At 40.8% G+C, this 22,680-nt stretch overlaps 1 protein-coding gene across 5 annotated transcripts in view; it reads left to right on the top strand.

Annotated features, from left to right (window-relative positions):
* The window catches only part of LIN54 (lin-54 DREAM MuvB core complex component), a 40,615-nt gene that overhangs the window by 4,023 nt on the left and 13,912 nt on the right, over window positions 1-22,680 (top strand). For 4 of the 5 annotated variants that reach the window (XM_032107999.1, XM_032108000.1, XM_032107998.1 and 1 more), the window contains 3 exons: window positions 12,520-13,247; window positions 18,809-18,929; window positions 21,648-21,793. In XM_032107999.1, the coding sequence (XP_031963890.1) occupies window positions 12,555-13,247; window positions 18,809-18,929; window positions 21,648-21,793 (960 nt within the window). In that variant the 5' untranslated portion in view covers window positions 12,520-12,554. Of the gene's footprint in view, window positions 1-12,519; window positions 13,248-18,808; window positions 18,930-21,647; window positions 21,794-22,680 lie in introns of those variants that run through there. The other variant, XM_032108002.1, reaches the window with a different exon arrangement.

The raw sequence follows: 22,680 nt of genomic DNA, 5'->3' as shown, positions 1-22,680 counted from the left end.
CAAGGTTTTTTTAGCTTTTGCTTTTCATTTTAAAATTATAATGGAAGCATAAGTTACCCAGAATTTGCCAAGGGAAGAAGGATCTTTTCAGAACTGGTATGTGGACAAGAGGTTAGTTGGTGTGTTGATTTGGTTTTTTTCTCTGTCCATTGTTAAAAACAAACCAGCTAGCACCTCTGTTATAAACTTGGCAGTGGAAACATGAGCTTAAGCAATCTTCTCATGGAAAAAAACCCAAACAAACCCAAAACCCTCAACAGTGTAATATAAAATTCTCATGTACATATCACTTGACAACTGTCAGTTTAAACACGTAGGAGTTGCTAATTTGTGTACCTTGCCCATTCTTCTGATCTGCTGCACACAGTTGTTTGTGTGGTGTCTCAGGCAGTGAGCACTCACTTAGCAGAATGTAGAGTAATGGGAAGGAAGTGGTGTGCATTGGTTGAGGGAATTATGGTTGCCTTGGGAACTATTTTGTGACTATAGGTGGTTAATTTGTGGTAGAAGAACACCTGGTATTTTCTTAAGTATTCATTGTAGCTGTTGGAAAAAAGACCAGATACTTACACTAGTTATGTATTCAGCATTTGATAAGGAGTAAGGTTGGTTTTTTTTCCTTGTTCTAGTTTGCCACTGGTATTGTATTTGATAAATCTAGAGCCATGATCCTCTGGGAAGCGTGCAGACAAACTGCCTCCATGATTTGCCTTCTGTAGAGAGTGGAAAAGGGAATGGAAATTGTTTTGCCTGTGTTCGACATATTTTATTACTGTGTTAAAACTATTTGCTTTCACTCTGCTATTACATATGCAAACATGGTGAGTTTGCAGTCTTAGGTGATTAATTTTTCCACTTACTCTTGTTAATCATAGCTTCCTCATGGATTCATCTTTTTCTGGTTTCATGACATGCATTTTGTTAAAGCATCTCTAGCTCAGTAAGCTTAAACAAAAGCCTCTCTGTTGAAAAAAACAGTGCTGAGTGATTTTGTAATTCTTTGCTTTATGACAAAACAAATCTTTCAATTTTAGAGAGAAAACAGAGAGTGTCAGAGAGAGTAAGAAAATAGGGAATGCCTGAAATGAATGACACTATTTTGCCCATTATTGAAAAGATAGCAAAATTGAAGAATGGCAATTAATTAGGAGAATTGTAGTACAGCAAGATCACCTACGTGCAGTTGTGCTCTTTCGTTTGACAGTATGCCAGCAGGGCAGGGTGAGTCTTGGGTATACATATGTTTCTGCAGAGGCTTTCCTGAAGAATGAAAACATGTCTGGTGTCAAGAATTTCTTAAGAACTGCATTTCCTATTTTTTTGTGAACTTCAGTTGCCTGGAATAGTTGATGGGCTTGTTTGTATTTGTTAAAAAGGGATGAGAGAACACAGCAAGCAAGGAGATTAACTAGCCTGTTCTTGAGTTTGTTTTGCTTATAAAATGACCCAATAAAAGGATTTGTTTCTCTAAGATTTATTTGTTTTCCCCTTGAAATCAACTTAGGCAAACAAGTGACCTTCACTTTCTAAACTGTAACTTGATTCTACTTTGCATAGGTAGGTGTTCTAAATCCCTTGTACTAGCAAGCAGTCAAGAATCTGTGCACTGTGAACCTTGTGTTGTTATGCATTGATCTTTTCCTAAAATAAATTTTTTATTTGCTGGGAGAATGCCTGGATCATTAAATGACCAGTGGGTGTTTTTCCATTTGCAGAGATTAGTTTTGGTGCCAGTGCTGTGGACTGGCTACGCTGGAATGATCAGTAAGGCTGTAGTCAGTTTTGCACTCAATGATATTGGCAAAGTTTGTCACTCCTGTTTCTTGTGGACAAAAAAATGTGGCTTTTTCCAGGAGAGAAGCAGAAAACAGGCAAGAGGGAGGCTGCTTGTGAATTTTTACCATTGCTACTGGAATGACTAGGAAAAATAAGAGCTCATTCTTTGTTGAACAGGAAGGTGAGTTTTGGTATTATGTCAGCAAAAAGAAATAGGTTGAATAAAAGGTTTTGACAAGTTGGATGTCCTGGATTCTTAACAAGAATTCTTAATGACATTGATAAATGCAGATGCTACAGAATTTTGCGGAAAGACATCCCATAGTTATTTTTAAGTTCTGTTGCCGCTGCTGGGTTGGTTTCAGTAGGCTGTACAGTTTGATACAGAGCTGTTTGGGTGTGTGTCCTGAGCTGGACTGTGAGAGAATTTAGAGTGACAGCCTCTGGTGCAGGTGTGTCCAGCTCTTTGTGGGTACATGGTGCTATTAACTGTGTAGTGATGAACGAGGACAACTGAGTCACACAGAGAACCTGCCAAACTGCAGGTCAGCTCCAGTGTCCTGCCATATGTTAATCACTGCTAATCTCCAGCCCTCAAAATTGACCTGACAGTTGGCTAAAGCTTCTTTTGTGTGTCAAATTGGTTTTAGATGTAGTGAAGAGCTAGATCTTGCTACATTAAAAAAAAAAGCCGAACAACTTCTTCCATGGAAAAATACAGTTAAGGCTTTGCATGCTATTGTTTCTTCACTTAGTAATTCTGAGAAGATGAACATTCTGGATCTGTATCAACTCAGTGTACTTAGTGATGACTTGTTCAAATGGTGGTTGAGCATGTTTGCCATGAAAATCAAATTGGGAAGGGTATCCCGTAGGGACAGATTTGGGGCTTTTCTCAAAGCCTGCTGGTTGTTTAGGTTGGGTAGTAGGAAAGGGTTCTTCCCCCAGAGAGTGATTGGGCACTGGAACGGTGAGCAGCATGGAGGGTGCATGCAAAGAACTCATCTTCCTTAAGTGGCCTTGCTTGGCATATTGTCTGGAACAGAGTTTCTCCAGGGATGGGATAAGATACAGTGTCGATATCTTGCTGTGTCGCTTTCAGCATATTGAAAGCAAAGATTGTAAGAGATACAGTGTTGTCCTAGTCACTGAAATGCTTCTTTCTGGCTAGTCCTGCCTGTAAGTTTTTGGGAGTTTTTGAAGTGTTTATCCAAAGCTGTTGGTTTTATTACCTAAAGCTGATGAAACTTGGAGTTTGTGTTTCGGAAGCTCTTCAACCTTTTATGTTATGACACATGAGACTTCAGAGGTCTGAGAAGCCTGCATTTGAAGTGACCCACGTGGTACTGGAGCAGGGATGCAGATTCCACAGAAATTCCTATTTCTCCTTTTGAATTGATCTCAACTCAAAATCTTAATGTGGAATTTCATTCCACAAAAGTCAGTCAGCTATTGCACAGTCCTAGTTGTTTAAGTAAGTTTTCCCAAAAGGAATACAGAGGTGCTCTATCTAGAGATTGTAGTGGGAAGGAAGTGTTAATAGTGTTTTTTTCTGAATGAAGGAATCTGGATGAAGTCCTGGTTTGCCTGCAGGTGAGCTGTTTATCTTCAGCTCAGCCCTTCTGCAAGTAAATATATTCTGTACTTGTGAAGTGTTGTCATGTTTAAAGCTGGTAGAACTGCTGAGATCTGCAGCTATAAGCATGTTTTCCTGCAGATCACTCCAGTGTAACTGTTGGGCTGTCTTTGTTTTAATGCTCCACTGGACTCAAAAATGAAGAAAGCCAGCCTAGATTTCTAGGATAAGTTTAAAAAGCGGTAGTGGCCCTAGCAGCTTTCACCACTGTTCAAATCTTGACAGCACCACCTTTAAAGCATTGTGCTGTATCGTCTTAAGATTTTTTTTCTGGTTTTCTTCTCTGTGGTGTTCTAACTTTGGAAAGGATCATGATTGCATAAGACACATAAGGAATTAAGATTTTAGAGCAAAATTTTGTGTGCCATTTTAGCATATTTTTTTGAAATTAAATACTTCACTGAAATCAGTGTTGGGTGTGGGGTTTTTGTTTCAGTTAGAATGAACTTCATGCATTGTACCTCCCAGCTGGGCAGTACTGGTGTAGTATATATGTGATGCACTGGCTCATCATTGTGCTTCCTGGTTGGCAAAGTCCCAGTAAACTGGCAGGTTACAGTTCTGTTGTGATGAACTCTTGTTCATAAATACAGCTCTAAAATGTAAAACTCTTGCTGAAATTGCTGGCAGACAGCCACATCTTAAAGGTGTGCAATATGATAACACCTGCTAAAAGTTTGTGGGGAACTCGATATCAAGCCTATGGTGGTAGTTTTCACATGTGTTGTTAAGAGTGTTCTTGGTGTGATATTGCTGTATCTTCGGAATTCTTCTGTAGCCTCACATTCAAGAGGTGTCTGGAGTTTGGAAAGCAAGACCTTTATTTCAAGCTATATATAGAAGACAAAAATCTGCATTTTTGGGGGGGTCTAGTGATAAGTGCTCTTCGCATTTCAGGTTTGTTTGGTTTTTGGATTTTTTATCAGTCAAACTAAGTTCACTACATGTTTATTCAATGTAATTTTAGATTTGTAATGCCTTACTGTTGGCCTACTAAACACTGCAGAAAATTAAATTATTTGAAGTTATTTTAGGTTTTTTTTTTCCTTTTCATCTCAAACCAAAGTTTGTAGGGAACATAAGGTTAGAAGTACTTGATTAAATGTAAAGGCCCTGGAATCTACAAACCCCGAATTTGGATTGTTCTGTGTAGTGAACACCTTCAGAATATGTTTAGTGGCCTTAGCATCTGTGCAGGTCTGTGTTTTGGCTTTCGTGCTATGGTATGTTTTGAAAATGACTGGCATGCAAACCAAGGGAAGGGCGAAGGGAAATGTTCTGATTTTTAGTTTCTATTTTATTTTTAGTTTGCCTAAAGCTCTGCTTGAAAGTAGAACATTGTTTCCAATTACAGAAGGCAAACTGAACTGCTTTGAAGTATTCTGCTGCACAGAATATTATTTCCAGTACTTTTCTGGAAAGTTGCTGTAAGTGAGGTGTGTGGTAAACAAGTAGTGTTTAAGACTTTAACTAATGACTGTGAGTGAGTGCTTGGAGTTTTGTTGTGTTTTGTTCAGTACCTCACAAGCGCTGGAATGTTCTTCCTTAATAATCTTCTTTTGTAACAGATGGTACCTTTGGGCAACGTAGTATTTTCTTGTGGTGGAAAGGGGGTTGTCCCATCCAGAACTAGATATCTCAGTGTTTTGAAATGCTGGTTTTCTAGGAAACAATGCATTCGCTTGTACATGTAACGTGATTCAACCATTTGCAATTTGTATGACATGCTGCTTTTATCCAAAACTTAGTTATAGCTTTTTTCTTTTTCTCTCCACCTTCCATTTTGCCTGAAAGGCTCTGACTCATGGAGATTTTCGGTTATGTACTCTTTCTAAGGTCCTTGTTAGTTTAATTGTAGGAATTGCTTTTGTACTTGCTGTGTGTAATTGAATTTCTGTGATAGCATGCTATGATTCCTTCTATGTGAGAAATAGTTTTGATGTGAAGAAAACAGCTATAGGTCACAGGATAGCTGAGTCTTAAAGTATATTTGTCGCAGCTGTTGTGGTGAAGGAAGAAGATGCAATTGTGTAAAACATTTCTGTTTTGAAGACAGTAAGACATGAATTTTTGAAAACTTTAAAATATTTTTTTTCTTTACAGCATGTCTGCAAAGAACATAATCTCTTTCTTCCTCTGTGATTTGGGTTTTTTGGGCAGGAGAGGGTGCTCATTGTGTTTTAACTGTCCTTGTCCATATTTTGTGGTATTATATGTTAATTATAGCAGCATGGAGAGCTTAGTAACTGTTTCATGGTTGAATAATTGCAACTTGCTTTTATTCCCCTACATCCCAAGAGCTGGGAGATTAGGAAGAGGAATCAGAGCAGGTGAACGAATTGCTACTGCAGTACAGTGTTTCCACGGGATTGTACTTAAATCTCTCTCTTCCACTGGATTGTACTTAAATTGTTGCAGCTTCCAAGTGCTCACAGAATCACAGAATGGCTGGGGTTGGAAGGGACCTCTGGAGATTGTCTATTCCAACCAAACCTAGGGCAGGTTACATGTGTTTGTGTCTAGGTGGGTTTCTGCAGAAGAGGACCCTCCACAACCTCTCCAGGCAGCAGTTCTAGTGACCACACTGTTCCTAACTCACCCCAGGGTGCCACTGGCCTTCTTGGCCACAGGGGCACACATTGCTGGCTTGCAGAGAACTTGTCCCCTGGAACAACTCCCAGGTTGTTCTCCACAGAGCTGCTTTCCAGCAGGTCAGCCCCCAGCTTGCACTGGTGTGTGGGATTATTCCTCACCAGGTGTAGGACCCTGCACTTGCTTTTGATGAATTTTTGTTAGGTTCCTCTCTGTCCAAGTCTCACTGAATGGTAGCACCACCTCTTGGTGTGTCAGCCACTCCTCCCAGATTTTAGTCATCCACAAACTTGCTGAGGATGTGCTCTGTCCTGTCAGCCAGGTCATTTAACAAATTCAGCAGGACCAGACCCAGTAGTGACTCCTTGGGGAACACTGCTGGCTACAGGCCTCCAACCAGACTCCACTCCAGATCACAACCCACCATTTCCCTCTTCTGACAACTGTAGTTTAAAACCCTCCTCACCATCCAGACAAGCCTATGAATGAAGAATCTCTTTCCTTTCTCTGGCAGATGGACCCCCACCAGTCCCTCACAGACCAGGTTTCTCCAAGCCAGTCCCATGGTCTGCGTACCCAAACTCCTACTGGTGGCATGGGGAGTAGATGGGCTGCCTTAGCTGCAACATCTTTCCTGCTGTGATAGGTGTTTCCTCTTCAGTCTGCAGAGCCTTTGGGAGAAGTCTCTTCCTCCTGCCAGTCCTTGTCATTGCAAGCCTCCATTCTTCAGCATGATGATTGCCCCTGTCCCTTCTGGGTGTGTTGATGGGGGAGTTTTTGGCTCTTTGGCTGTAGACTGAGTGTCCTGCAGCCTGTGCTTGGAACCAGCCATCCAGCTCCTTCCTACCATCTCCTGCAGCTCAGCCACCTGCTGCAGGAGGTCCAACACCTGGGCACACCTTTTGCAGACAGGTCTGCTACCTGTCCCTGCCCCGACAGAAAGGTCTAGGCACTGGCAGTTGAGGCCTGGTCATTTCAAATTGCTTAATCTCTAAGTATTAAGTCCCCAAAAAAATCGGATTTATTCAGCTCAGCAGCCTTCAGGAGTTTACGTATCTGCCAGTAGTGGAGAGGACAGATAAGCAGAAGGTGAAAAATTTGAAAAGCCTTTAAGCACCTAAAATGTGGTTGACAGCATGTCAAGCTTCTCAGTTAAATCATTAAGGATCCATTCTGTATTTCCCCTTCTTCTTCCTGCTCTTGCTTTTGTTCTAATGAATGGATTTAGGAATGAAATATATTGTGTTTTTAAACCTTTGCTAGTTAAGGTTTAAATATGCCAATTTTATGAATGTAACCATACAAATATTGTGGAATTTTTGAGTTCTAAAATCCTCAAATGTAAGCTATAGCCTGCTGACAGTTTTCTGCTGCATCTTGATTGGAAAGAGAAGAGATGGTGTTGGCATATTTTTGTCTCAGCAATGAAACTTCCAAATGTTACCCCTTTTCTACTAACTGGTGATACTGCATTCTTTTGTGTTCATTTTCATTAGAGTCCACTGTATTTGCAGTGAACAATTACTTGTTAGGTTGTCCTCTCTTACTTTTCTGCCATTCATCTGACTCAGCTTTTCAGCCTCATTCTCCCCTTTCTTGAGAGCAGGCTTTATTGTTCTTCTTCATACCTTCTTTTAAGGGTTTTTGCCCAGTTTTAGCTCAGAAGTTGAAAATATTTGCGTCTTTCGGCTCTTAATAGTGCTACTCTTAAGTGTATCTGTCCCAGCTTTAAAGAGCTACTAGCAGATACTGCTGTATTTGGCAATGATATTTCGTTTCACTTAGTGTTTTCTTGCTGATCCCAGGAGAATCCCTGCTGCTTTAGGGGTCCATTAGATGTATTGCATTTATCAGGCTTTTGATTTTGGGTGGTGTGGGTTTGTTTTGTACTTCACAAGGTGTTCGTACAGATGCTGTTACTAATTAGATTTCCTTGTTTTCTGGTGAAAGTGACACTTGAGAATTTGGTTAAGAAATGAACATTGCCAATGACTCAAGGCAGGTCTGGCCAGTGTTCCTAGATCTGTCAAGTTATACCAGAGTGTTCCCATGGCTGAGCGCCACCAGGCCAGTGCTGTGCACTGAAAAGAGAATAAGAAGGGGCTTGCTAAAGCAGCCACAAATGGTGATGAGTCCCTTTGGTCCTCTGCTTCATTGTCATGGCCTTGCTAACGTGCATCACCTTCCCAGGAGTTTGTGTAAAGCTGGTCTCAGCAGCCTTGTTTCTGTGTAATCTGAATTTATGAACATGTATTTTGCTTGCAGTACATAGCCTTGCTGATACCTTTGTAAGGTGTTATTACAGCTGGTGGTGGGGTCCGAGGCTGTGACCCAGGAAGAGATGACCGGTCCGGGGAGATGGTCCCGAAAGGAATCGCCTTCCCGAGGTCCCGTGTCTTCCTCTCAGCTGCTGGCAGGAGGGCCCATGCAGAAGCTGTCAGCTCTTTAGTGATTGTCAGCTCGTGGTTTCAGCTCAGCTCTGCAGGGCAGCCTCCAGGCCAAGCCAGACCAGAGAGACGAGAAGGCCCGTGTGGCTGGTTCCGCACGAAGGTAGCTTTATTGTGGGTTCCCTCCGGCGAAGGGGGGAGCCAGGGATGAGCTCTCTCTCAAGGGGTTCAAGGGAGCTTGCCTTTATAGGGATACAGGGGATCAGCAAGGGGACCAATGGATTACAGAGGGTCTGGGACAGACCAGTGGGTTACAGAATGATCTGCATAGGGTCTCCCAAAGGATTGTGGGTCTGCCTTTCCTCGCCATGACCCAAAAGTGGTTGCCTTTCCAGGGAGTCCTGCTGGGCGATTGCAAAATCTTTTATCTCAGCAGACATCCCTCCAGGGCAGTGGCTGGGCATATCCCACAACGGGTCACTGTACTCAAACTGCTCATGGTTGCAGGCTGGAAGGTTGGCTATTCTTAGTGAAATGGAGATGTTTCTGCATGTAATAAAATGCAGTTACTGAAAAGTACAAGCATGGTTATGTCTTGCATTTTGTTTACTTCTTTGTAGATCACTGTGCTTTATTATATTGATTTTTTTGGTTTTCCTGTTTAGTGTGGCTGTTGTGGTATTTTGTCAACAAAGATGTTAATATGATTGATCTCAATACTTTTAACACAGTTTCTTAAAAGATTTTGCAGTGACAGAGAAAAAAGATGAAAATTCACAGATACCTGTCAGACACCATTCTGTATTTTTGCCAGCAGTCCTGGTCTTCTTTATCCTCTTCCTTACAAATCCTCTTTATCCTTTACACCATCATAGATATATTGTTCTTTGTGACTATCAAGAATAGGAATCTGTTTTATGAGTAGGATGATCACAGGTGGTTTGCTCAAACTGAGAATATTTTCCTCTCCTCCTACTTACTGTACCTAGCACTTTTCAAAGTTGTTGGTCCAAGACTTTGCTGACAATATGCTTTAGTCTCTAATTTTTTTAATGTGTTTGGCTGGTTGGGTGTCCTGAGCTAGCTATGTTTACAAATCTTCATTATGTGAATTTCTTTGTGAGCTTTTATTTAATTGTATGGCCATTATTTTTTAGGCTAAAATTATCTGTTTAGTAATCTGAACCTAGGATTTTTGTCGAGTTTCCCAGTCTGAAGCCTAAACACTTCCTTGGTCTAGCTTGGTTTTTTTCTTCAGGTTTTGAGTAAACATTTAGTGATGCATCTTTTCAAGGGGTTGTAGTTAGAGCTCTTGCATTATCCAGTACTCGGAGCATAACTGCTGAAGTGAATGAAACTTACAAGGGTTTTAAATAGTTAAAATAATTCTCTACCCTTTCTTGACAATCTCAAGGCTGTTAGGATCCTAAAAGAGGTTGGCATGCTTTTACTGTTGGTAATCGCTTTAGTAGAGGAGCTGGAAAAATGGAAACAGTATAAAAGCATTAGTAAAAAATAAACAGCTGAACTGTTGAGAAATCCTGGCTAAATACCAAAAACTAAAAATCTGCAGGGATGTTGAAGCTGCCTTTGACAGCCGCCTCTGGTATAGCCAGGATGAGATTTTAATTATTGCCTTTCACGTATCTGTTTCAGTCATGTCCAATATGCAGTGAAGAAATAAAACAAGTGGGTTGTGTTATGGTTCCTTTTTGCTGTTGTTGAGCACACTAGCCTGAATACATTAGTGGAAGCTAAGTTTAAAATGACCTGATAACTGCAAAATCCTCCAATGTGGTTGCAATAAACTGTTAATCCAGTAACTGAGTAATGTTTCTTTCCTTTTCACTTCTCAGTTTCTGATTCCAGATGTGATGTGATGTATTTCTTTTCCTTCTGCATTCTGACTTGCAAGTGGTTGGTTTGGACTCAAAATGCTGTCTAAAAGCCTGACTCCATGTATTTTAATATAAATATACTTTCAGCTAGATATAGGTATTTAATAACCACTTACTTCTTTGTAACATGACCAAATGGCAAGGATGAAGAAGGCAAATAACTGTTGAACTATAAAACTACTTGGGTATGTTTAAGTATTTCATGGTCATACTGTTAAAAGATACTAAGAATGGCCTTTCTTCTTGGGAAAAACATGTACAAATGCAAACCAAAAGCAAGTTATTTAAAATCATTTATAGTTACAGAGTGACTTACAGACTTTCCCACTGTCTGATTTAGATGAGTCTCTCCTTTTCAGACTTGGAGGCAATCATTGCATGGATTGTGCTTGACACTAGGAGTCTAACTTCTGGATCCAAGCCCTGTGTGCATATCAGTATAGAACAGGACGATGGTTTGGTTTGAGGTTTAGTTTTTTTGTGTCTGAAATAGTTTGAAGTTGTAATATCTGAGCCACAAGCCTTTGCAAGTTGCTGAGGTGACAGTCAAGTGACACAGCTCAGAAGAAGACCTAGTGGGCTTAACATAGACTGTCTTCAAAATCATAGTCTACTTTTACTATTCCTGTTTTTGAGTAATCATCTATGCAGTTAACCTATTTGACTTTAAGGCAGCAATCTGATACTATTACTAATGTGTCCTTAGGAGTTGGCTGTTTTGTCTAGAGCTGGTTACCAGGGCTGGCATCACTGTGCAGGCATTATTACTTTGGGAGAAATGCTTTCCAAAGGAGGTATTTCTGGCAGTGACATCAGATAACTTTGCATCTTTAAATGCCTGCCAATGAGTGAGCTGTGAGTTTGACTGTCAGTTGAGTTCTTTCACAGCTCAGGCTTCTTGAGTGTCATGGCAGTTTGATCTGGCTGGCACTCTGAGGTGAGGGGGATCAGAGTGGCACCCTTGGCAATCAGGGAGGCCAGGACTGCTCCAGCTTAGCCTCTGGAGCTCAGCATGGAAACTGTGTAATTCTAGCAGGGGTTTTTTTCCCCACTCCTTCCACCTCGTGGGTGAAATGCAGCTGTTCTGTACTTAGCTGCTGTACAAAATGGGCCCACAATGACTTGAGGAAACAATGTCACCTCAGCATTTGGTCAGTGTTTTTACTGGCACAGTTCCTCATGAATTAGTATTAAAACCCAGCTCTGCTTCTCCTAGCAAGTAGGAAACAGAATTTGCAAGGATTTTGTCCCCTTGAGCTTATGATTAGTACTCAGGAGCATGTACACAGACCCACATGGTGTGCTCACCCATCCAGTGCCCAAGTGTGCTCATGGGGTCAACAAGTGCAGAAAATGCCTTATTAAGCTGATCTGTTTTCAGACTCTGACAGTGATACAGCTTTATGGGAATGGTATAGACCATTTCCAGCAAAGTCTGTAAGGTTTCTCAAGTGGAAGTAACTCTGGCTTTGAATCTCACTGCACAGGTTTGTTTAATATATAATTTGGGTACTCTCTAAAAAATTCTGTTTTCTTTCATATGGGGTGTTACTTGTTTTGTGTTTAGAGCACCTTTCAAATTAATCATGAATTTGTGTGTTATATTTTCTGGTGAGTATTGAGGAAAAAAATTACTGAGCTCTTCTTTTCATAGCCAGCATCAAGGGATTATCTGTCCATCTTGTGAGTGGGCTTTGGCTTGATCCTGGGGTAGGTGGCTGTTGATGGAGCTTTTGGGGTTGTTCAAGTCCATCACTAAGCAGTCATTTGTTTTTCTGAGATTTCCAAAACGGATAACAAGTCTCTTGAGCAAGATAACCTGCTAATCAATGTTGACATGTATGAGAAGACATCGTCATCTACTGGATTTTTTTTAAAGTTACTTAACTCTTGCTTTATGCTTCAATGAATTTAAATGTCTGTGCCTGTATCTTCAGCGGGGAAACACTGCTTCTTTGTGTACTGTGTTGTGAAGAGTGGACTGGTAATGTCTTCATCTGACTTCAGTGAATGATGTTGTAGAGGTTTGGTGTAAGTTATGGTTGAGAGTAAGTTCAGCTTAATGTGTTATGTTTTAATAACATTTTTTATTCCATGATATCTCTCCTGTGCATGCACAATACTTTCAGTCTGAAAAAATTCTACTATATTTTCTTCTTTGGTAATATTATTCATAAAACTTTGAAAATGTGTGTTTTCTGGAAGCCAATAACTTTTTAAAATATTGCAGTACCTGTTCCGGCCATCACTGCCACAGCTACTAAAATGGAGGTGGTTTCAGCAGAAGTCAACAGCTTGCTCCCTGAGGAAATCATGGACACTGGCATAACTCTGGTGGAAGACGACAGCATCGAGGCCGTTATCGTGTCTTCGCCGATGGGAGAGTCTATTCCCATGGAAACAGAACTGGAAGAAATAGTGAACATAAGCTCTGCCAGCGACTCCTCAGCCACGACTACAGCCGCAGTCACCACGGAATCAGTTCCTGCGCCCAGCAGCCACTCAGGAGATGCAGCACTGAACACCACAGCCCCAAGCCCTGATGTGAATGCAGCTGTAAAGCCTGCCTTTCCAGGTGGCCTCCACAAACTTGGTGCTCAGACCCCTGTCACTATCTCAGCCAATCAGATTATTCTGAACAAGGCCACTGATATTAAAATAGGCAGTCAGAGTATTAAACCGGACGGGCAAAAGCTGATTGTAACAACTTTGGGCAAGTCTGGCCAGCCTATTGTTTTAGCATTACCCCACAGCCAGCTCCCGCAGTCGCAGAAGGCCGTGTCCCAAGCCCAGGCTGGAGACTCCAAGGTACAAGGCCAGCAGATCAAAGTTGTCATTGGAGGTCGGTCGGAAGCGAAACCTGTTGTGGGTGTCTCAGCTTTGACGCAGGGAAGTCAGCTGATAAACACTGCGGCCCAGCCCTCTGTCTTGCAGTCCCAGCAAGTAAAAACAGTACAGGTAAAATGAGTTATGCTGATGAAATGTCTTAAAACCAGTTCTGTTGCTGCAGTTGTTGTCTGTTTCCTGCACTGATTGACACACTGTTGCTTTCAGCCTTTGCATTTATTCTTTGTATTAAATACAATGCTGCTCTTAGCCCATGCTTTCATCTGTGGATGCGTTTGCCATTTTATGCTGTTTGCCTCTAGCTACTGTCTAGAAACTTAGGGTTTACCTCAGAGAAAGTGAACTATTCAGTAAATTTAAGATACTTTTCTCATTTTCATTTTATAAAAATAAATCCTGCATGTTTTCAGGAGGACTGAATTCAACTCTATATGCCTGTTGTTCTTTATTCAGAGTATACACTCCTTTACGGAAGAGTAGCTTTTGCCTATTATATTCAGTTTGTTTAAATAAACTGTCTGAAAAAAACTTCTAGCATCTGAAAAAGAACAGAAAGGTGTGTCTTGTCTGCCTCAAATCTAGTTAAGCTTGTTAATAGATGATGATGGACTAGGCACTGTCATAAGCTGAACACTTTGAGGTTTTGTTCCCAATCTCTGGCATGGATCTTGAGATATTTGAAACCACAGAAAATTGGATTGGATCTGAAAACGTGTTGAAAAGACTTGGGTTATGATCCAAAGTGTCTGATTCTCATCTGCTATGTGGCAGAACTAAATGTGAGTGACTTTGTTCTAGTTGGCAGTGAAGCAGAAATAAGACCTCCTAAAGTGAAGGATAAGTAGAACTCAATGCAGGTTATGGTGGAAAAATATTTATTTTACTGTCTAAATGAAATGAGAAATTAAACTCTTAAGTATGCTATTAAAAATAATCAGCTGCACATAAAAAATGACGAAGTTTAAAGCATTTCATTAGCCAAATGTTCCTTGATTAGTGTTTCATGGCAGGTGAATGAGATCAATTCTGAATATGTTTTTAAAGCTGCAGGTGATTCCTGCACCAATTTCTACTTGCTTCTTTTTTGTTGCTACATTGTACCTGTGGAAACATGTTTAGTAATAGCCATTTGAAACATAAATGATTGTCACTGTAGCTCTTAAGAAAGTCTCTGCTCTTTACTCAGCGTAGGAACATTTAAGAGTGGGTCAGTTCCTGTTACTTTGCTTCATTATTCATTGCTAAGTGACAGATACAGGAAACTGAGGAGAACGACTTAGCTGTGATGTGGTTTTTCCTTGCATGAGATGACTTGTGCTATGAGTGACTGAAATACAGCGACTTGGCCATTGACCTCTGCCATTTGCCATTGGGAATTCTACAGGTTCCTTAGCAGAAGCTCTTACTAGTGGACTTGCATCCATTTTTAAATCTAGTTGATTGCAGTTTGGGTAAATGTGTTTTGTTGTGGTTTCTTTTTGTTAAGCCATTGGTTCCTTTTGCAAAACAGATTGAATTGTTAGCACTTGACATTCCTTTTTTCCCATAAAGAGAGGAGGAAGTAGAAATGAAAAGCAAGAAGGCAAGGTTAGCACCCGATATTGCAGGGAAAAGGATTGCATTAGCACTTCAGACAGTGCTTTTCCTTGTAGAAAATAGCTAAAGTATCAGAGTGATGTATGAGGCTGGGTGAGAGATTCTTGCTGTACTCTACCCTGAATGTCAGGGAGGTAACCCACACCTCGAGTCCCTGTCTTAGAAAAGAAGTGGTTCATTTACCCCATCACCCTGAACAAGCCCCATAAGCTTTCAGTGAGTGGCAAAGGAGGCTATGAATGCCTCCCTGCCTCCCCGCGGGTCTTGTGGCTTTATGACTAAGGTATTTCAGATGGAGGGCAGCACAGGAGCTTGACTTGGTGCTGAAAAGTGAACTGATAAAGTTTAGATGACAAAGAGCTCTTATCAGTTCTTGTGGTCACTGTCATAGGGGCTTTGCATATCATTAGAGAAATTCAGTTGCCTTGACTTCTAATCTAATCTTGTAATCTAATTGTGACAGTTGAAGTCTCAGCACCTGAGGCATAATTAGTAGAGTTCAGCAAAATGTTTCTTGGAACTTGGCTCCTTCTCCACTTACAGGTCTAGATGTATGAAACTGTGAGGTGCAAAGTGTGGCAGGGCTTTTGGCCTCATCTATATCCAGAAGTTAATTACTGTCCTTAGCAGTTTGTCCTGATTTAGTTGAAACTACTGCTGTGGATGTGTGGAAATAAGCTGTTGGGCAAGTGCATCTGCTTTCAGCCTGTGGCTCCTGCCTGCCTACAGCCTTAAAAGTGGTGGTGTGCCTGCTGCTCTACTACTTTAGTCCAGGTTCGTTAAGCAGGAATTTGGCCTTGCATGTGACTCTGAACCAAGCGTCCAGACACATGGCCATGGTTGTCATTAAGTCTGACCTGTGCTTGTTTTGCTTTGGTAACTGGCTCTGGTTTCAACAGTGTCCACAGCATCGTTGCTACCATGGCAAGGCAGCTGCTAAGCCATCGTTGTGTCTTCATCTCATCATTGAATAGGGACCTTGTCCACTCGCTAACCTCAAATGCCCATTCCTAGTTCAGTTTCTTCATCTCTGAAGTAAGCAGTCCTTTTCTATTTCTGGAGTCCCTGATATTTCATACTACGCCAAATATAAATTACACAGAGAGTGGGTACATGGACAGGCTCCCAAGAGGTCATCTAGGGAGTGGATTTATAGTGTGTTCGCTTCTTTGTGGTAGCTGACTATGTGGATATCCAGCAGTAAATGTGAGGAATGAGTGTGCCTATTTCTGTATGAGTAGAACAGAGTCTGACAACTGAAAACAAAGTCCAGCCATATGAACTTGCTGGCTCATCTTTAGTGGAGAGTGTTTAGGAAGACATAACTTGACCCTTTATGTCAAGTTGCCTGCAGGTAAATCTCTTGACTTCTGTAGGGGAAAGAAGGTTGGTGTGTGCTCCCAAATATAATAACATTGTTGCAGAAGAACTTGTTGTTCCAGGCAGTATTTTTGCAGTCTAACTCAAAGTAACTTGGAGAGGGCATGCTTAGCTTACATAGGCAGGGGGATAATGTTAAGCTTCTTGGGCATCTTGATTATTTCCTCTGGCTTCTCCAGTCTCTACTGAAATGGGTAGTGAGTTTCACAGTGATGCCTAGAAGCCTCTCCCTGGTGTGGCGGGGGTTATCTAGTGGCACAAACCTCAGAAAGGCTCACTTGGCAGCAGGAAGGGCAGGAGTGCTGTTCCTCATTTATAACCAACCACATTTGTCTTGCTGTTTCCTAAGCCCTGAGGAGATTCACTTGTTTATTAGACCTCCTTCTTTATAGACAAACAGTTCACCTAAAAAGCAGGGGGAAATTTATTTGAGGAGGATACTGCAAGCTGAGTATGAGGGAAGCAGGGTTGCTTGTGTTGACCTGTTATTTTGAGATTTTTAAGGGGTTTTTTGAAATACTTGGTGTTAATCGTTGCTAGTATTTTACACGCATTCATGTAAGTCATTTAGGCACATTTATTGACTGTTACTGGGAAACAACTGCTGTTATCCAGAGCTGGCTGTTCCTGCTCAGTGTTCATCGTTTTCTGAGCCAGACTTTGCTCTCACTTCAGAGAAAAAGCAATAGCAGTTGAGTTGCAATAATACCTTATGGCTGGGTAAGATTAATTTAAGCAAAACAGAAATCTCAAATCAAGCAGATGAAATGTGTAGAATTTATCAGAAATTAAAATGTGTCTAAGCTGAAAAAAAAAAAAAAAAACCAGACAAAATGTCTGCTCATCTATCAGTTGTATATGTGCTAAGATAATTGAATCCTTGAAATGTTAAAATGGCTTTGAGTTAAATTTGCGAACAGGGCTGTGAGTGAAGCTTCCTTCTTCAAACAAGTTATGTTTCAAAGTGTTAGTTAATATATCTCCAAAAAGAACAGGTTTATTTCTCCTCTGTTTCATTTTAAAGCCTTGACAATTGTATTTCACCTATAAAGCACCTAATGTGCCTGGGGACCAGTGTATTTGTTCTGAGATGGAGCTTTCCTCTGAGGAGCACCTGTACTGTATCTGAGGAGCAGCATGTGGCTTCCTTTAAATGAGATCCATTCTCTGGTAGTGCCTGATGTCAGAGCTGCTCCTTGCTGGCTTCCCTTGGCTGGCATAGCTCGGGCACACGGAGGTGCCCTTGGCTTTCCATAGCAGCCTGCAGGGCTCCAGTGCCATAGCAGAGGGGAGCTCCAGCTTCCCAGGCTGTGCCATGACTGTGCTACTAGGAACTGGGGCAGCCTCACGTGTGCTTTCTGTGGAGCAGTTGAGGAATTTACATGCTACTGAATACTTTGAATGTTTGGCCTTAAGTGATTGTAAAAAAGGTGTTTTCAGGCAACAAATTCTATAGATAGGGTTTTGTGTAGGAAGCCATAACTTCCAGCCTACTCAATTGCTTCATTTGAGCATTTGTAACTTTCTCAGGCTGTCAAAAGTAGCTGTCAGCTCTGTATCTTTGCACGTCAGGCAGATTTCAGATTTAGCTGCTTGAGTAATAAGGTGGTTTTGTGCCTCTGAGAGGTGGCTCCCCACGTGGATGTTGTAATGTTGTGCCTCTCTGGTATTGCTGGAGCTGATGGCTGTTGCCCACAGGATGTGCCTGAGGGTGTGTGGTGGAGGAGAGGCAGGATGTGCCTGACCTGTGGGGTGGGCAGGTGTAAGGGCTTCAGTAATGCCTTCCAGTGTGCTCACATCGACTCAGGCCACATCCATAGGCAGCCTCTGCTGTCAGCAGGTTAAAAGTCTGGAAGAAGTCAGCCTCTAAATTGAACTATTCACTAGCTGGGTGCCAGTGTATAAAAACTGTTGGAATAAATGTATGTGGTAGTTAACTTCTCTCAGTGTGGAAAAGGGGGGAAAGTCTTCTTTAAAACTTTTAAGACTATAAGCTCTTGCTTACAAAGATTTCAAACTGAAGTGATCTATCATTGAATTGCTGTACATGTTCTTGGTCCAGGTGTGTTTCAGGAGACTGGATTACAATATGAAAAGAGATCCCCTTGTACTTAAGAGGTAGCCAACTGATTTGTTCTTGACTAGTGAGTACTCAAAACTTTCAGGCACTGATGATCCATGTACTTTTGGGGAGCTGTTTCAGAAGGCATTTTCCATTTGCAAAACAAGTTTGCCGCTGTGTCAAAATGGTCAAGAAATGTTTCAGAGCAGTAGTGGTCATATTTAAGTCACGGGGGGACAAGTTTTTCCTGGTTGGCTGAAAAAGAAGTGACCTCATTTAAAGCTTCACATACTGAGAGTTCTGCATTTAATTTTAACATTTTTATGTAGACCAACCACATGTAAGAAGTAATTCCAGCATCTTGAAAATGAGATGTTTGCACAGAGAGCTATCTTATGAAAAAGCTGAGAGGGATTTGGCTATCCTACTTTGGTAGCTGGCATTCTAAAGTGTCAAGGATAATCTCCTAGTTCTTTCCATAGGGAGAAATGGAGGTGAAATGCACGATACGCAGTTATTCTTCTAATTATGTGTGCGAGTATTGCCCTTTTTATTTTTTAATGTACTTAACAATACAATAATTTAGATCCAAAATGCTCAAATTACTTGAGATCTTTTTTCCTCCATCTTTTAGATTGCGAAGAAGACTCGAACCCCAACTTCTGGCCCGGTGATCACCAAGCTGATATTTGCAAAACCAATCAATAGCAAAGCTGTTACAGGGCAGACCACTCAAGTGTCACCAGTCATTGCAGGTTGTACTACTTTGACTTGTTTTGCTTTACCATTTTTTAAAGGCTTTTCAAAGAAATGGTAATTGTAGAAATTCTTCTGTCTCAACGATTTTACTGTAGTTTCTGTCAAAGTACCTCAAGCAATTGAAAAAAAAAGTCAGAAAGCTTTTTGGGTAGAAGCAGATAAATGAAGTTGTTGGTACCTTTATACTTAGCTTGTTTAGAATAATCTTTGTGATTACAGAGTTGCTTTTACTGCAAGGTACTTTTACTTCACAGATTTTGGGGAGGAGAAGAAAATACCCCAGAGCCACAGAAAAGATTACTTAATAAACAGAAAGTATTTGTAGAAACATTATATAAATACACAGGGGGAAAGGGAGACACATGCTTTTGTATTACTTTAATCTGCTTGTAGTTGGACTTAAATGCAATACATGCAAGTAACAGAAAAAAATGTTTGAATGAAGAAAATGAATAAAGCTGTGTTGTTTTTGTTAAGTTGCTCACCTACTTTAAAAATAACTATCGCAGAAGTGTCTAAGAAAGTAACTAAAGCAAATACCAAATGGTCTCTCTCTTTGGAAAACAAATCTATATATCCTTAAAAAAAAAAAAAAGCCCAACCAACCACAGAATAACAACAAAACCACCACCAAAACTAAAGAAAAAACCACAGTGTAATACCTTGTTTATAATGGCAGTGTATCTGTTGCTAAACATCTTAGACACGTAATTTGTCTGAAAAAGACAAATGTAGGAAGGCGGAGTCATCTTTAGAGCTTTAAAGGATGTCTTTAACTGCTTACAGATTGATCAGCCTAAGTAGGTCTAGAATCTTTCCTACATATTTAAACAGATTTGTTAAGTCTTTACAGCACTGGGACTTGAGCTGGTTTTTAGAAGGATGCAACTCTCTCCTGTATTCAAAACACTGATAGATGCCAGTGAATGGCCCATAGCTGGAACATAACCTTTTTCTTGAGTTGTCAGGCTGCCTGCAGCCTGACCTGTGTTTCAGGTGAAAGAGGGATTCCCCATCCCACTCCCCAGTTTGTCCCCTTTCTCAAATTCCCTACCAAATATACAGACCTGTAAGAAGATTGCTATGCTTATAAATACTTGAATTAAGCTGTTTGTGTGTTTAAAAACACAATCCAAACAAACAAAAAACAACCCAAAACCATTAGAAATGACTTGCAGTTTTTAAATCAGTATGTTGAAAAATCACCTGTGCCTGAGCTTGTGAGAGAAGCATCAGTGGGAGGTAAAGTTGCTTGCTCATTGAGATGGAAATCTTTGAATATCAGTTTTTCCCTCACTGTTCCAAACAGCCAGCACAGCTTGTGAGCTTTGGGAGGCTGGCATCACTTTAGGGAAGGTATAACAGTTGTGGTTTGTGTTTTGATTTTGTTTGCATGTTTTCATGAATCTGATAAATATTTTTAATTGGCTGGAAATTCCTGCAAGCTGAGGTGGAAGTTGTAAATGTGAAAGACTTGTCAATATTAGCAACCAGGTTCTGTTTAGGAAGCTCATCCATCAACTCAGTTTCAACCCATTACATGATGCCAAGGGGTGCAGAGGGGATGTAGTAAGAAATGGAAAGCTGTCACCAAGAAAATAACTCAAAGGATTGAAACCTCTAGATGGTGAAAATCCCTACAGACTTGAGATTCTTCAGATTGCATGTGGCTTTAGCAGCTGCTGGCAACTTATCTATGCTGTTAGTTAGACTGCACAAAAGTGGTTATTTTAGAGCACATAGACCTCAGAGGAATTCAGCTTTCCATGAGGATAGTGCTTTTTCTTGTTAGTTCCAGTTGACTTTAATTGTTATGCCACTAGTTGATTTTGGATGGAAAAGTTATGCTGGTATTTGTTTGTTTGTTTCTTATTTTTATAAATGTAGTACAAGAGAATGGGTGACAGAAGCTATGACAGAAATGAGTCTGAACCAAAGTGGAGCAGAGGAAAGCTCAGTGGTCAAGCACTCTTTGGAAAGAAACTTAGAAAGTATGGAAAAAAAAAAAATCTGTTTTCCATTCTGGGAGTTTTGCAATATTCCTGAAACTGATGTCATGTTTTGGAGCTGCTGTTTTTGATGTTTAATCTTCTTTGGCATTGTAAAAAGACAGAGAATGTATGACACACACATGAAAACATGGGTGGTAGTGTGACTAAAAACTGTTAGGCAGTGAAAGAAACAATCATCAACAGAGGACAAAAAAACAAACAAGAAACCTCGAAGTTGATTGTAGACAGACCAAATACCTTTTTCTTGGTCACTGTAACACAGCTCATTTTTGATGGCTGAGGTTTTAAAGGAACTCGTCCCCCACAGATGCTCAGTTTCTCTGTACGTTGGCAGCAGCCCAGGGCTTTCCCAGGAAACTGCCAGCTGGCTGGGTGTTTGTGTGTGGTGCAGGTGTATTGGAGGGCTCTGCTCCTCAGGATGCTATCCTGGCTGTCAAGAATTATCAGCTGAATGGCACAGAAAGCTCAATGTGCATTTTAGCTCTTTTTAAAAGCCCGAGAGAGCTGTCTTTTTATTTGTAATAATGACAATTATTTTCTTCTTTGTTGCTAAATCTAACTTAAAGAATGCCAGTGTCCTTCCTGCCAGGTTGTACACTCTCAGAAGTAGGGCTCAATTGCACAAATGGCAGGGAAAACTTTGCTTTAAAAGTTAATGTGACCAGGGATAACTGGAGCTGATGGTATCTTCATTGTTTATAGGTAGGGTTTTTTCACAGTCTGCTCCAGGGACACCACCAAAGACAATAACGATCTCTGAGAGCGGAGTCATTGGATCATCTCTGAGTACAACAACACAACAGACACCGAATAAAATAGCTATCTCACCACTCAAATCCCCCAATAAGGTAAGGACCTGTTCTGGCTGCAGCCTTCTATCCCTCCTGCACAGTGGTCTGAATGGAGCTCTCTGTGTCTTTGCTACAAGCTGTTTATTATCTCTCCAGAGATAATAAACATATCTCCAGAGTCCATAAAAATATCTCCAGAGTCTCCATTTCGCATCACAATGCTCTGTGGTAATGCCCTAATTTAGATTTTTTTCAACTGGCTCCCTTACTATGGTTTTAAGTAGATATGCATTACTGCATAGTTTCCCATTCCTGCCATTTCTTGCCATTCCCTAAGCATCCATTCTGAGAGCAGCTGTTCTCTCTTAGCCAAGCACTCAAACTATTTTTAATGCCTTCATAAAACGTCAGCAGGCTGTTTTAAGAGGAGACCTCAATAATATTAATAGGTCAGCACTTATTAACCATTGCCTGCTACTGCACAGGCAATTTAGTCTTCCCTGATCACTTCTGAAGTAAATGAGATTTGCAATGGTCCTTGACAAACACAGAGCTGGAGATTGGCACAGGTCAAGGTGACACTTGTGGTTTAGATTTTGATAATTGTCCTGAGAAGAGGAATATTGCTGGAGAAAGGGAGGCAGGGGGACAAGATGCACAGTGCAGGCAAACTAAGTATCATGTATGAGAAGCAAAGTAAGAGTGAAGAATTATTTTAGTTTGGCTGTGCTTTAGTGATGTAATGTTTACACAGATGGAGTAAATGACTTGTGTTTGGCAATTATTACTAAAAGAAGGAACATAAAGAAGTTAATTTTGATTCTAAAGTTACTTTTTTAACTAGGAGTGAGTGTGATGACTCTTTAGGGTTGCATCTTGAATTTACTGTAGATAAGTAATTCTAAGTATCTGATTTTTTTTAAAACATAGGGAAGTTTAGAACA

The sequence above is a fragment of the Corvus moneduloides genome, chromosome 5 (genome assembly GCF_009650955.1).
Source record: "Corvus moneduloides isolate bCorMon1 chromosome 5, bCorMon1.pri, whole genome shotgun sequence".
Lineage (NCBI taxonomy): Eukaryota > Metazoa > Chordata > Aves > Passeriformes > Corvidae > Corvus > Corvus moneduloides.
Note: the sequence above shows the minus strand (reverse complement) of the source record. Positions and strands in the feature narration are given on the sequence as shown.